The sequence below is a fragment of the Rhincodon typus genome, chromosome 7 (genome assembly GCF_021869965.1).
Source record: "Rhincodon typus isolate 14 chromosome 7, sRhiTyp1.1, whole genome shotgun sequence".
Classification (NCBI taxonomy): domain Eukaryota; kingdom Metazoa; phylum Chordata; class Chondrichthyes; order Orectolobiformes; family Rhincodontidae; genus Rhincodon; species Rhincodon typus.
Window position 1 is genome coordinate 83,382,120 of NC_063338.1, and position 13,303 is coordinate 83,395,422.

The window sequence follows — 13,303 nt, forward strand, 5'->3', positions numbered from 1 at the left end:
AGATTACAACCCGAGAGGGTCCTGCTTTTCAACTTCCTACCTAACCCCCCTGCAGAATCGCTCTCTCGGATTGCTGACCCACCCCCTTCAAAACATCCTGTGCTCACAGACAGCTCGGACCCTGGCACCAGGGAGGTAATACACCATCCTGAAGTCTCACTTGAGGCCACAGAAATGTCTATCTGTACTTCTGACTATAGATAGAATCCCCTATCACTCCAGCTCACCTACATTCAACCCTCCCTGCTGTACAACAATGCCAGTTGTGGTGCCACTGATGTGGCTGCTGCTGCTGCCTTCCCCTGAGAGGGCAACCCTCCCACAACAGTATCCAAAATGGCATGCCTGTTTGTGAGGGTAATGGTCACACAGACTTCCTGCACTGCCTGCCCACGTTTATTCATCTTCCTGGAGGTCATCCAACTCTTCTCGATTTGTGTAGCTCCTACTGGTGGTGTGAGCAGCTTGCTAAACATGCTATCCATAACATTCTCAGCTTTATGGATCCTCCATAGTGAGTCCATCTGCAGCGCCTAGCACTCCACAGGGCAAATCAGGAGCAGCAGCTGAACACACTTCCTGCTTACATAGTCACCATGGATAGCGGTGTCTCTGATTTTCCATGTATTGCCAGAGGAGCATTCCACAGGGCCCAGTTCTTCCGCCACTTTGAACTTCGTCAACTAAATCAACCTTATCAACTACAGACAGCTACTAAGGAGCTGATTATGCAACCTTACCCGCATCACCAAACTCAGGTCTCTTACTCCTGCTGTCTATTCCTAGTGGACAACTAGGAAAGTCTTTTATCTCTCTCCAGACACTACCTACTCAGTCTGCAACAGGCAATTTCTACAAAGGAAGTCCCCACAACAACTTCCTCTTCTTGGAAAGCCTTTAATATGGAATAAGGGCTACAGTAAAGCATCAAAAAAAAAAAAAAGTCAGCCAAAGGAACAAAGATTAGGAATGGTGATCAAAAGGCTTCGACAAAATCAGGTCTTAAGAAGGGAAGCAGAGAGCTCTTACCATGGAAAGTAGTTGATTCGTACCCTGCCCTTGTAAATTACAATTCCACTTGACAGCACACCAATCATAATTTCTGTGTTGCTTTGATCCTTAAAAAAAGGAATAATTTCACGTCAAATTGTGTATATTTGCCTCTAAATGCATTAGCGTTCATTTCATATTAGTAAAGTCATGAAATTATCAAAATTCTGAACAGTGACTTGAATGAACTAAGACAAACTTGTAATAACCTTTCATTTGAGGTCAGAGATAACACACTCTGAATAACACAGATAATTAAATAGCATGGAATCTCAGGTCTTGTCCCTACTGAGAATGCTTGCTGCAACATGCAGCATCTCTGAAATGTTGTCTTTAAGAATGCTGAATAGACATTTGGGTAAGACAATGGAACTATAATTCAATCCTTCCCTATTAGTGTAATGACTGTACGCTTCAGTGATGCCAACTTGGTCCTGAAGAAACAACAGGGCAAACTTAGACTATCTCAAGGTCAAATCCAAGAAATAACAGCTGTATAAAGAGATCCTATACAGAGTAAAGACACCTCCAATGGGGTCCCATCTGAAAAAGGAGATGTCAGTCAATTGTACAAGAAATGCACGTTGTGACCCTGAATATAAGCGACCATGTTCACCTCTAAAGAATTGCTTCATTGAACTTAGAATCAAATTAACAAAAAACTTGATTAAAATATCTGCGATTTTATATTCACCAGTATTTCCAATCAGGGTGTTTCAAATTCGGGACAATTAAATAGAGTTATCCAAAAGTGTTGATATCATGTACATATTATCTCCTTTTTCTTATTTAACCACCTTTGGGTCTTGCAGTCAGTGGTCTCGTTAAAATACACACCACTGGTAAAGTTAAATTAACTTAACCCATTAGGTTTAGAACATAACTGCATTTTTGAACGTCCATCTACAGAGTTTAGACCCAACTGTTTGTAAAACGGTTCTGAAAAATATTGTGCGTTCACATTTTCCTAAATAAGATCGCTTCCAAGTATTATCCTGCACTTTTTAAAAATGTGACGACTGTGCTCCAGGTAAGAGGGCTCTACAATAGTCAAATGACCATCTAATTATGGGCCAGTTTGAATTATAATTAACATGGGCCTAAAATGATGTGGTTGTAGCTACATCTATGGCTAGTCAGCAATTTTTATTGGACAACACTAGTCAAAGAAAAAATTAATTGGAGAGTCATCGACTTACTGTTCTGTGGTTCAATATAATAGTAAACCAAAATTAATCTACTTAGATTATTATCAATCAATTTAAACTGACAGTAATCCCTCCCTGAACCATCTCAGCAAATATCACATAAAGCATCCTCCGCTTCAGCTGTTTGAAAGTCGAAAGACCAAATAAACATAGAAAATAAGAACAGATCTTTACCATTCAGCCTTTCAAGCCTGCTCTGTCACTCAACACCATGATGGCTAGTCATCCAAATCCAGAACCCTGTTGCCACTTTCTCCCCATATCATTTGATCCCTTTAGACACTAAAGACTAACTCCTCCTTGTAAAGATTTGACATTCTGGCCTCAAATGCATTTTGTGGCAGATAATTCCACAAGCTCACCACTTTCTGGGTGATGAAATGTTTCCTCATCTCTGACCTAAATGACTTAACAAACCTCATTCCAATGTGCCCCCTAGTTCCAGACTCACCAGTCATCAAAAACATCCTTCCTGCATTCACCTGGTCTTGTCTTATTAAAATTTTATAAGTTTTTATGAGATCCCCTTCATTCTTCTCAACTCCAGTGAATACAGAGATCCAGTCTCTTTTCACATACCAGTCCTGTCATTACAGGAATCAGTTTAGTAAACCTTTGTTGTACTCCTTCCATAGCCAGGATATCCTTCCTCAGATTAGGAGACTAAATCTACATACAAGACTCTAGATATGGTTCAGCTAGGCCCTGTACGACTGCAATAAGACATCTCTGCTCCTGTACTCGAATCCTTTCGCTATGAAAGTGAACTTCCCATTTGCCTTCCTCATCACCTGCTACATCTGCATGTTTACTTTCAGCGACTGAAAAGATCCTTCACTTCAACTCATGATCACACTATTAATCAGAGCTAGTAAACATGTGAATGTTTAAGAGGTGACGCACAAATGATATTTTAAAAACATAAAACTTGATAAACATAACATTTTAAATTAACAACTTTGCAGAGTAAAGATGAATGCAAATTTTCCTCAATGGGTAATCCTGAAGCCAAGCAAAAGGATTAGATTTAAACTTACCCTTGCATAGTGCAATTCAACTCCATATAGTTCTAAGCTTCGTGCCGTATTTAGGTAATTAAATTCTGATTCCGCAGGAGAGAGTCCTCTGTTTTTTTAAAAGAAGTGCACTTCAATTACACAGTCAAACACAAATGTTTCAAAACATCCAAAAACAATACTGATCAGAATAAATAGAATATGGATGATAATAACTTACTTGTGTTGTTGATGCAATTTTGCAATTTCTTTTTCAAAATCTTGCGGCTGATTGGAGATAAAAGAATAATCGGCGAGGTAGCCTGGCAAGTGCGCTGATATGTTGTAATCTCCCAGTTCAGCTTCAAAGATAATAAATTTCAAAAATTAGAACCAAATGCCACACTTGTCCCAAACTATTTAGTTATAAAGACAGACATTGAAAAACAGTATTCACAAAGGCTAACGGAATGCTGGTCTTTATATCTAGAGGATTGGAGTATAAGAATGCAAAAGTTATGCTGCAGTTTATAAATAACTCCAGTTAGACCCCACTTGGAATACTGAGGGCAGATCTGATTTGATTTGTTTCATTACTGTCACACATACCCAAGTACAGTGAAAAGTTTGTTTTGCGTGCAATACAGGCAGATCATGATATACATAGAACATAGGGTGATTGACCAGAGCAACAAATACAAATTTACGGCTGTAAGAAGGTGCACAGCAGGCAGGATTAACGTTAGATTTGAAATTTGAGGGTACCATTCAGAAGTCTAATAAGAGCAGGGAAGAATCTGTTTTTGAACCTGTTGTGTGTTTAAGTTTTTGCATCTTCTGCCTGACAGAAGAGGTTGGAAGACATTATAACTTGGGTGGGAGGGGTCTTTTATGACGTTGGCTGCCTTTCCGCAGCAAGGAGATGTGTAGATGAAGTCAATGGATGGAAGGTTGGCTAGCGTTTTGATCTGGGCCGTATTCAAAGCTTTCTGTGGTTTCTTACGGTCCTGGGCAGATCAGTTGCCGTACTAAGCTGTGATGCATCCAGATAGACTGCTTTCTATGGTCCATCTATAAAAGTTCATGAGGGTCCTTAAGGACATGCCGATTTTCCTTATCCTCCTGAGGAAGAAGAGGCATTGCCATACCTTCTTGACCATCACATCAACGTGGATGGTTCAGGACGAATTGTTAGTGATTATCACTTCCAGGAACTTCACGATCTCAACCACCTCAGCTCCATTAATGTCGATAGGGGCACGTCCTCCTCCTTGCTTCCTGAAGTCAATGATCAGCCCTTAGTTTTGCTAATATTGTGGAAGAGATTGTTATCATTGCACCATGACACTAAGCACTCTCTTTCCCATATTCCATCTCATCATTGTTTGATACCCAGCCTACAACAGTGGTTTTGTCAGCAAATTTGTAGATGGAGTTTGGATGAAAATTGACCACACAATGACGAGTGTACAGGGAGTACAGCAGGGTGCTGACTACACATCCTTGCAGGGTGCCGGTACCGAGGATTGTCGTGAAGAGATACTGTTGCCTATCTTCACTGATTGTGGTCTGTGGGTCACAGAGTCGTGGATCCAGCTGCAGAGGGTGGAGCAGAGACCTAGGTTTCAGAGTTTGGAGATTAGTTCAGTTGGGATTATAGTGTTGAAGACAGAGCTGTAGTCAATAAGTCGAAGCCTGACATAGGTATCCTGATTATCCAGATTTCCAGGGATGAGTGTAGGGCCTGGGAAACGGCATCTGCTATGGACCTGTTGCACTGGTTGGCAAATTGCAAAGGATTGAAGCAGGCTGGGAGGGGAGAGTTGGTGTGAGCCATGACTAACCTCTCAAAGCACTTCATAATTATGGAGGTTGGAGCCACCTGGCAGTAGTCAATGAGACACGTTGCAGGTGTTTTCTTTGGTACTGGGATAATGGTGGTACTCTTGAAGCAGGTGGGGATTGCAGATTGTATTAAGGAGAGATTAAAGATGTCAGCAAACACACCTGCCAGCTGGTATGCATAAGATGAGTGCACGGCCAGGGACTCCATCTGTGCCAGTCACTTTCTCAAGAAGACGTCAGATCGGCCTGCAGCAGTGACCGAAGGAACAGGTGCATCCGAGGCTGTTGGCACAGGTGACACCATTTCACTGACCTTTTGTTTGAACCGAGCGTTAAAAGCATTAAGTGCATCAGAGAGGGATGTATTTCAGTCGGCTATTCTGTTTGCTTCATTTCATAGCCTGTTATGTTGTGTAGGCCTTACCACAGGTGGCAGGTGTCCATGTGGTTAGCTTGGGTATCCCACCTTAGCAGGATATATTGGTCTTGGAGGGAGTACAACATAAGTTTACAAGAATGATATCTGGACTTCAGGTGAGGGGCCAGAAGACTGGAGGTTGGCTAACATGCTGCCACTATTTAAGAAAGGTGGCAAAAAGCCAGGGAACAATAAACTGGTGACAGTCTGACATCAGTGGTGGGCGGGTTGTTGGAGGGAATCCTGAGGGTCAGGATTTACATGTATTTGGAAAGGGAAGGACTATTTAGGGAAAGTCAACATGGCTTTGTGGGTGGGAAATTGTTTCTCTCATTAACTTGATTGAGTTTTTTGAAGTAGTAACAAAGAGGATTGATGAGGACAGAACGATGGATGTGATCTTATATGGACTTCAGTAAGGCGTTCGACAAGGCTTCTCATGGTAGACTGGTTAGCAAGGTTAGATCACATAGAATAGAGGGAGAACTGTTCACCTGGATAAAGAACTGGCTCTGAGGTAGATGAGAGAGTGTGGTGGTGGAGGGTTGCATCAATTGAGACATTCGAGAGGGTAGTTGATGATTAAATAAAAACAAGGAGGCAAGGGTAGAAGGAAAATGCAGGAGATTGCCACGGGATAATTACGCTAATTTGATGAACCAGTGCAGGCGTGGTGGGCCGAATGGCCTCCTTTTGCATTGTTACGCTTCTGTGGCTCTGTGTTAAACGATGGAAAATTTTCATGACACTTTTTCCTGTAACTCTCTTTACTTGGTCCCATGGAAACTGGTAACCCCAAAGGTTTTGCTAAACAAACTTTATTGCTGAGATTTACCTTACTATTTTATCATGGTAGCATCATGAGATAATGAAATCTCATTCTCACTGTCAGACAAAAGGGTCCATGGGTTAAATTCAGCAGCAGGTATCTAGGTGATTTAGAATCATACAGAATGGAAACAGACCCATTGGTTCAACTCATCTGTATCGATGATATATCCCAATCTGACCTAGTCCCATTTGGCAGCATTTGGCCCTCTAAAGCCTTCCCTATTGATATACCCATCCAGACGCCTTTCAAATGTTGTAATTATACTCACCTCCACCACTTCCTCTGGCAGCTTGTTCCATACATACACCATCTTCTGTGTGAAAATGTTACCCCACAGGTCCTTTTTAAATCTTTCTGCTCTCACCTTAAACCTATGCCCTCTAGTTCTGGACTTCCCCTGTAAGGAAAAGACCTTGGCTATTCACCCTATCCATGCCCCTCATGATTTTATACACCTCTATGAGGTCACCCCGTAGCCTCTGACGCTCCAGGGAAAAAAAGACATCCTTGCAAATCGTTTCTGCATCCTTTCAACTTGAACAACATCCTTCCTACAGAAGAGTGATCAGAACTGTGTGCTTCATTCTAGAAGTGGCCTCACCAATGTCCTGTAAGCTGGAACATGATGTCCCAACTCCTATACTCAAAGTTCTGACCAATTAAGGCAAGTGTGCCAAACGCATTCACCATAACTCGTTACAGAACCGGGACTGAAATTGAAGCCTTTGCGGCATACATATTTCAGCTAATCTTTGTATAAACTCATTGACTCGTTGAGGATGAATGACAGGTTTTATGCACAGTTAAAACTTATATTCCTTGATGTTGTGTTAGACGGTGAGACTAACTACCTAATTTTGATGAGCATTTCAAATTTTCATATTAAGATGGTACAGATATTCGGACTTTAGAATACTGCTGGAATAATTATGAAATTCATTTTAAGCTGTATTTAACAAAACTGGTTTGGACAAAGCACAGAAAGATATATGGCACTACCAAGAAGAGAAGTGAAATTAACGAATGGAGCTGACTAGACAGTTCATGTTAGAGAAAATGGAGATCAGCCTTCTATGCAAAAATATTGTATAAATCTTCTACTGCATAAATACAACACATTTATAAATAAAGGAAAAAACTTTATAACTGAATTTCAAGTGAGTATAGATGTCAAGTGCAAGTCTCTGGAATTTGGTCAGTAAGGAATTAGAGAGTCGGGAAGGTTTTTGGTTACATTTGTCATTACCCTTCCACCCATGTTGCCTTATAGCTATTGCTTCTTACTCCACTACCAGGATAGTAGCTGGAAGATAAGCCACAGCAGTCCTGCAACACTGAGTGGTTGCAGTCAGTGCTGGATCCTTTGCGGGTCCTGAATTTCAGTCGTCATTCGGCTGCTTGCAACTGAAGGGAAACTAAAATCAGTGATGTTGTCATAGGAAAGTAATGGGTTGATTGGTTGGTGAAGAACTTGCTTTAAGGACATATCCTAAATAGTAGTAATTTAGAAAAGTTGAAGAGCAATCCAAGTATTTAAATTAAGGTAAAGTTTAAAAGGTGTAGAAGACAGAAGGAAGAGGGACGACAATTAGATAGAACTTTTCCCTTAAGATGGGCAATGGTCCTGAATTTAGATCAAGGCAATCATGATGGAATGAAGCATGGGCTGGCTATGACAAATTGGGTATCGTTACTTAAAGGGATGATAGTAGATAGGCAATGGTAACCATCTAAAGAATGCATGGATGAATTGTAAAAGTTATTCCTCCCAGTTTGGCATAAAAATTAACCAGTAACTGTGGTCACACCATGGCTAACAAGAGAAATTAGAGATAGTGTTAAATCCAAAGGAAGGGGCATTCAAATTGGTCAAAAATGCAACAGACCTGACAATCGGGAATAGTTAAGATTCCAGCAAAGGGAGACAAAAACACTGATAATAAGAAGGGGAACAGAGTATGAACATAAGCTTGCAGGCACCAGACAGACTGATTTTAAAAGTTTCTATAGGTATGTCAAGAGAAAAAGATTAGGAAAGATGAATGTAGGCCCCCTTCAGTCAGCAACAGGCGCATTTGTAATGGGGAACAAAGAGGTAGACGACCGACTGATTCACGATAGAGCGAGAAGAACATATTAGTACGGGCTGGATTGTTTCAGACTATATTCACTAGACTCTAGAAGAATGATGGGGAGGATCTCAGACACTTAAATTCTCACGTGTTTAAGCAGGGTAGATGCAGGAATGATGCTTTTGATGACACTGGGGAGTCCAGAACGAGAGGCCACAGTCTAAGAATACGGGGTAGGCCTTTTTAGGACAGAGATAAAGTGAACTCTCTTCACAAAGAGAATGGTGAGCCGGTGAAATTCTCTGCCACAGGAAACTGTTGAGGCCAAAACATCAAATGTTTTCAAGAAAGGTATAAATAAAGTTCTTAAGACTAACAGGATCAAAAGGTATCGGGAGAAAAGGTATCGGAACGAAGCTGGACGATCAGCCACTATCATATGAAATGGCACAGCATGCTCAAAAGGGCCAGATGGCCTACTCCTCTTCTATATTCTATGAATTGTATCTGCCCTAAGTACTCTGATACTCTTTAAACTTTTATTACAAATATTTGTGAAGAGATGTTAATTTATGCTTTACAATGTGGCATGTTCAGATGGGCAGCTGACAAAATGGAATATCAAATTTATTTGTCCTAATGAATGCCACTGCATAACAGTGCTCAAGAGTCATGTCATTAAACTTTGAAGCCTGACGTTTAATGGTTTACATTACAATTCTGTAACCTAATGAAGGGTTTACAAGCTTATAATCACTTCGACATTGCTTCTGATCAGTCATTATGTCGTGACTTTTGACAGCATACATATTTAAATGAGAAGCTAACCAGGTAATACACAATTTAATATTACCATCTAAATCAATATTTCTGTTTTAAGAAACTGCATAAAACTGTTACATTGAAAGAAGCATTAAATGTACTTGAGGAAACTTTACAAATGAAGAGTAGATAAGATGCCAGGGAAGACAAATGAATTGACACATCTCTCATGCTAATAAATAGGCAGTGTGTTAAAAGTACGGATCAGGTAGCTATCCTCAGGGCAGATAAACAAGTAGTGAGAAATTAAAGGAATACAGCAAAAATAATGCATAATTTTAATTAAGGTACAATTTAAACTGACAATGTGCTTATCAACATAAAAAAGGCAGTACTAACAGTCTGTTCCTTGCACAATTAAAGGGAACTTGGATCTAGACCTTACAAACACTGTACTTCACAATATGCAAATACCGAAACCTCTAGAATCAAGTTAACACAATATGCATAATATTGAAATTGTTCAAAGTCAGCTTGAGTATGTGACATGAATTTGGTTTATAAAGTGCACAGGAATTAAACAAAAACACCAGCGAGAGGGTTTTTAACGTTATCCCAATGGAAGACTAGATTTGTATAGATCCCAGAAGTAAGCAAAACTTCAAAGTCCATGCAAACAACAAAATTGGGAGAAAAAGTGATGCATACAACAGTAACCAAGAGATAATAAAGAGAAAACCTTTGAAAAATATGAAAAATTAAATAAGGCACGAGCGAATAGGGTCTTTAACAGAATCAGAGGAAAGTCAAGCATATATTTTTACAGTACTACTTGAAAGGTTGGAAAGAGAAAGATAGAGAATGTCAGAATTAAGAGAAGCGCAAATAACTTTTCCAATTTGTAATTTATGCAATACATGAAAGCACTATGATATTGAATAGAACGACATTCAACAAATCTCATGAAAAAGCCTGAAGAATGATTAAAACTGTAAACTCCTATCTGCAGGGAGCAGTGTGAATTGCTTCACTGGGGTAGGTGGGGACAGCACAAGAGTGGGGTGGAGCTAAAACAAGTATTTCAAATAGAAGCTGCTACAGAAGTGATGCTGGAATCCTACCATAAATTTAAGCCCATGAATTGAAAGCATATGCTATTGATTTGTAAATAAGCAAGGTACAGCATGCAGTGGCACTCATTGGCAGCAAGGATCTATTTTGGCACCTCAGTTATTTACAATATTTATTAGCTTAGACGATGAAATAGAAAATCATAACTTGATGACAATGACAGATAGCATTTAAAGCAGCATTTATTAAAGCATAAAATTACATACACATTGATAAAATGGGAGAAACTGTGGCAAATGTGAGGTCTCATATTTTAGACGTGCAAAAGAATAGAACAGATACTCACAAATGGCAAAACCCCAAAAACAGTGGAGGTCTAAGCAGTCTGTGTGGTTGGGGTTTAGCGGGGCTTAAATAATATGGCCAAAGGTTGCTTTATGGATTTAGATTGTAAATCAACTGTGATTTCACTAAATGATGATAAAGGTGCTAGGCACCAAGTGGCTTGAGTCTTTTTCTATGTAAGCAGGGAACAGGAGGAAGATGAAGACCTGTGTAAAAAGAATATTGTATCTGGAGAGACAAAACATAAAAAAAATCAAGACGAGGAGGATGGTAATGCTTTTGAACAAGTGAAGCAAGAACAAAGAATCGGAAATCACATTACTGTCACATGGAAGAGTGTAGGGCTGATGAAACAACAGGAATTTGTGGGTCAGGCTGCAGGTTATGGCATTTGCGATGAGTTGAAGTCTACAGCACAAGGCAGGGGGACAGCTAGGTGGAGAAATACAGTGGTCTACCCACAAAGTGAAGACAAAATGAACTGGTCAGGAAAGAGTTGGAGGAAATGGTCTTTGCACTGGAGATATTGGAAGTGGGTTGTGTTGAGTCAAGCAGGAATCAGTTAATCAGGCATTAAATGGCATCTGCGGAGATGGAGGGAAATCCACAGAGTTACAGAGAGAGCCACCAAAGTTGGAGGGGGGAGACATAATTTCACTAAATGATGGTAAAGTTGTTAGGCACCAAATAGCTTGAGTCTTTTTTTACGTAAGCAGGGAACAGAAGGAAGATGAGGGAGCTGACATGGGTGGGGCAATTGCAGGCCGGGGTGAGTGCAGGCATGCGAGACAGCCAGGCATGGCAGCGGAGGGGTTGGGGGACAAAGGGAGAGTCAGGCAATAGCAATTACAATCAATAGAACAGACTACCTTTAGCATACACATGAAAGGTGACTCCATACTTCCAAATTATATTGTCAAGGGCAACATGTACATAGGGAAAAGGAAGAAATAAAGAAAAGAAAGATGACAATGCAACTAAAATTGCCACACATACGACAGAAGGCCTACACTGCGAGATGTGTGAGTGAAAGCAGATCAGACTAATGATATGTTGATTGCAAAATATAGATGCTGAAAAAGAATGAATTAGTCAACAGTGATGTTGACAATGGTGTGGTAGAGAAGGTCTGAGGCAGGAAACAGTTGCATAGGACATGGAACAATAAACAAATATGCAAAGGAGCAAAATGAAGTTATAACAGCAGAATGTAAAAATGTCTTCCACAGGGAACCCAATTTCATAAGCATGTACTTACACTGAACAGAGTAAGAAGCCAAAAGGGCTGCAATGTTGTATGGGCAAGGCAACCTAGAAAAAGGAACAATTGAAAAATAGTGCTTATGTAATTATCAGTAATTAAACTTTTGAACATCCTTATAGTAGGCCAGACGTTTTCAAAATTTTCAAAGTCCTTTCAAAAATCCCTGTCCTTTTCACATCTTTTGCTAATAGCTGCTTTGTAGAGTTTAAGGAGATGGAAGGTTCAATGTCATTAGTTTTAAAAACAATGGTGAAGGGGGTTGGGTTGAGGTTAGGTTTTTAGGAGAATTCAGAACACTAAAATATTCACCTTGCCGTCATCACAAAGAGGCGGCACGGAGGCTTAGTGGTTAGCACTGCTGCCTCACAGTATGAGGGACGTGGGTTCAACTCCACCCTCAGGTGACTATCTGTGTGGAGTTTGCACATTCTCCTGTGTCTGCATGAGTTTCCTCTGGTTTCCTCTCTCAGTCCAAAGATGTGTAGGTTAGGCAGATTGGCCATGGGAAATGCAGGGTTACAGGGATAAAGTAGTGGGTAGGATGATTTAAGGGTCAGTGTGGATTCAGTAGGGCAAATGGCCTGTTTCCACACTGTAGAGATTCTATAAGTAGATAGTTGTCACAGGGATCAGTATTTTTGATTGCAGCAATCTGGAGGTATCACAGATATATTTGTCACTTTAACTGAAGCAGCTTTACATAGCCATGCTCCAACGCCTGCAACAGTATTCCATTATTATTGCACCAAAAGCAACTCTCATCGCTTCAGTTCTAAAAACCAGCAGCAATTCAAATGCCGTGCAATAAGGACATACCTATTAATGCACCTCTGCTGAGTACGTGAGGTCACAGATGATTCTTCTTCCTGCTCAACCTAACTTCATCAAGGCCCTGATGATAAATTTAACAGTTCCCAAACTCACCCAATGTGGGATTCTACCCTCTTAGCCAAGTTAGCTGCCCAATAACCTGCCAAACTTTCCACTGGATACAAATAAATAATAAAAATTATCAATCAGAATTCCTTTGCTTCTGTAGGAAGAGGTTTGTTTAGCATTCCTCCCCTCTCCAATATGTAATTCAGTCAGAAGAAGGGTCCAGACCCGAAACCTCAGCTTTCCTCCTCCTCTGATGCTGCCTGGCCTGCTGTGTTCATCCAGCTCTACACCTTGTTATCTCTAATTCAGTCAAGTTTTATTTGAGTAAATTTCTTGAAATTCAAAAAGAAATCAAGTTTAACTTGAATAAGAGATAACAAGGTGTAGAGCTGAATGAACACAGCAGGCCAAGCAGCATCAGAGGAGCGAGAAAGCTGACATTTCGGGCCTAGACCCTTCTTCAGAAATGGGGGAGGGGAAGGGGGTTCTGAAATAAATAGGGAGAGGGGGGGGATGCGGATAGAAGATGGATAGAGGAGAAGATAGGTGGAGAGACGACAGA

At 40.5% G+C, this 13,303-nt stretch overlaps 1 protein-coding gene across 5 annotated transcripts in view; it reads right to left on the reverse strand.

The window, feature by feature from the left end:
* Positions 1-13,303, reverse strand: part of ptpn4a (protein tyrosine phosphatase non-receptor type 4a) — a 276,928-nt gene that overhangs the window by 125,130 nt on the left and 138,495 nt on the right. For all 5 annotated transcript variants that reach the window (XR_007262457.1, XM_048598845.1, XM_048598844.1 and 2 more), the window contains 4 exons: positions 11,857-11,909; positions 3,495-3,615; positions 3,296-3,383; positions 1,030-1,118 (listed from right to left, as the gene is read on the reverse strand). Coding sequence is in view for 4 of the 5 variants with exons in the window: in XM_048598845.1 (XP_048454802.1) it covers positions 1,030-1,118; positions 3,296-3,383; positions 3,495-3,615; positions 11,857-11,909 (351 nt within the window). In the remaining variant the exon portion in view is untranslated. The remainder of the gene's footprint in view (positions 1-1,029; positions 1,119-3,295; positions 3,384-3,494; positions 3,616-11,856; positions 11,910-13,303) is intronic.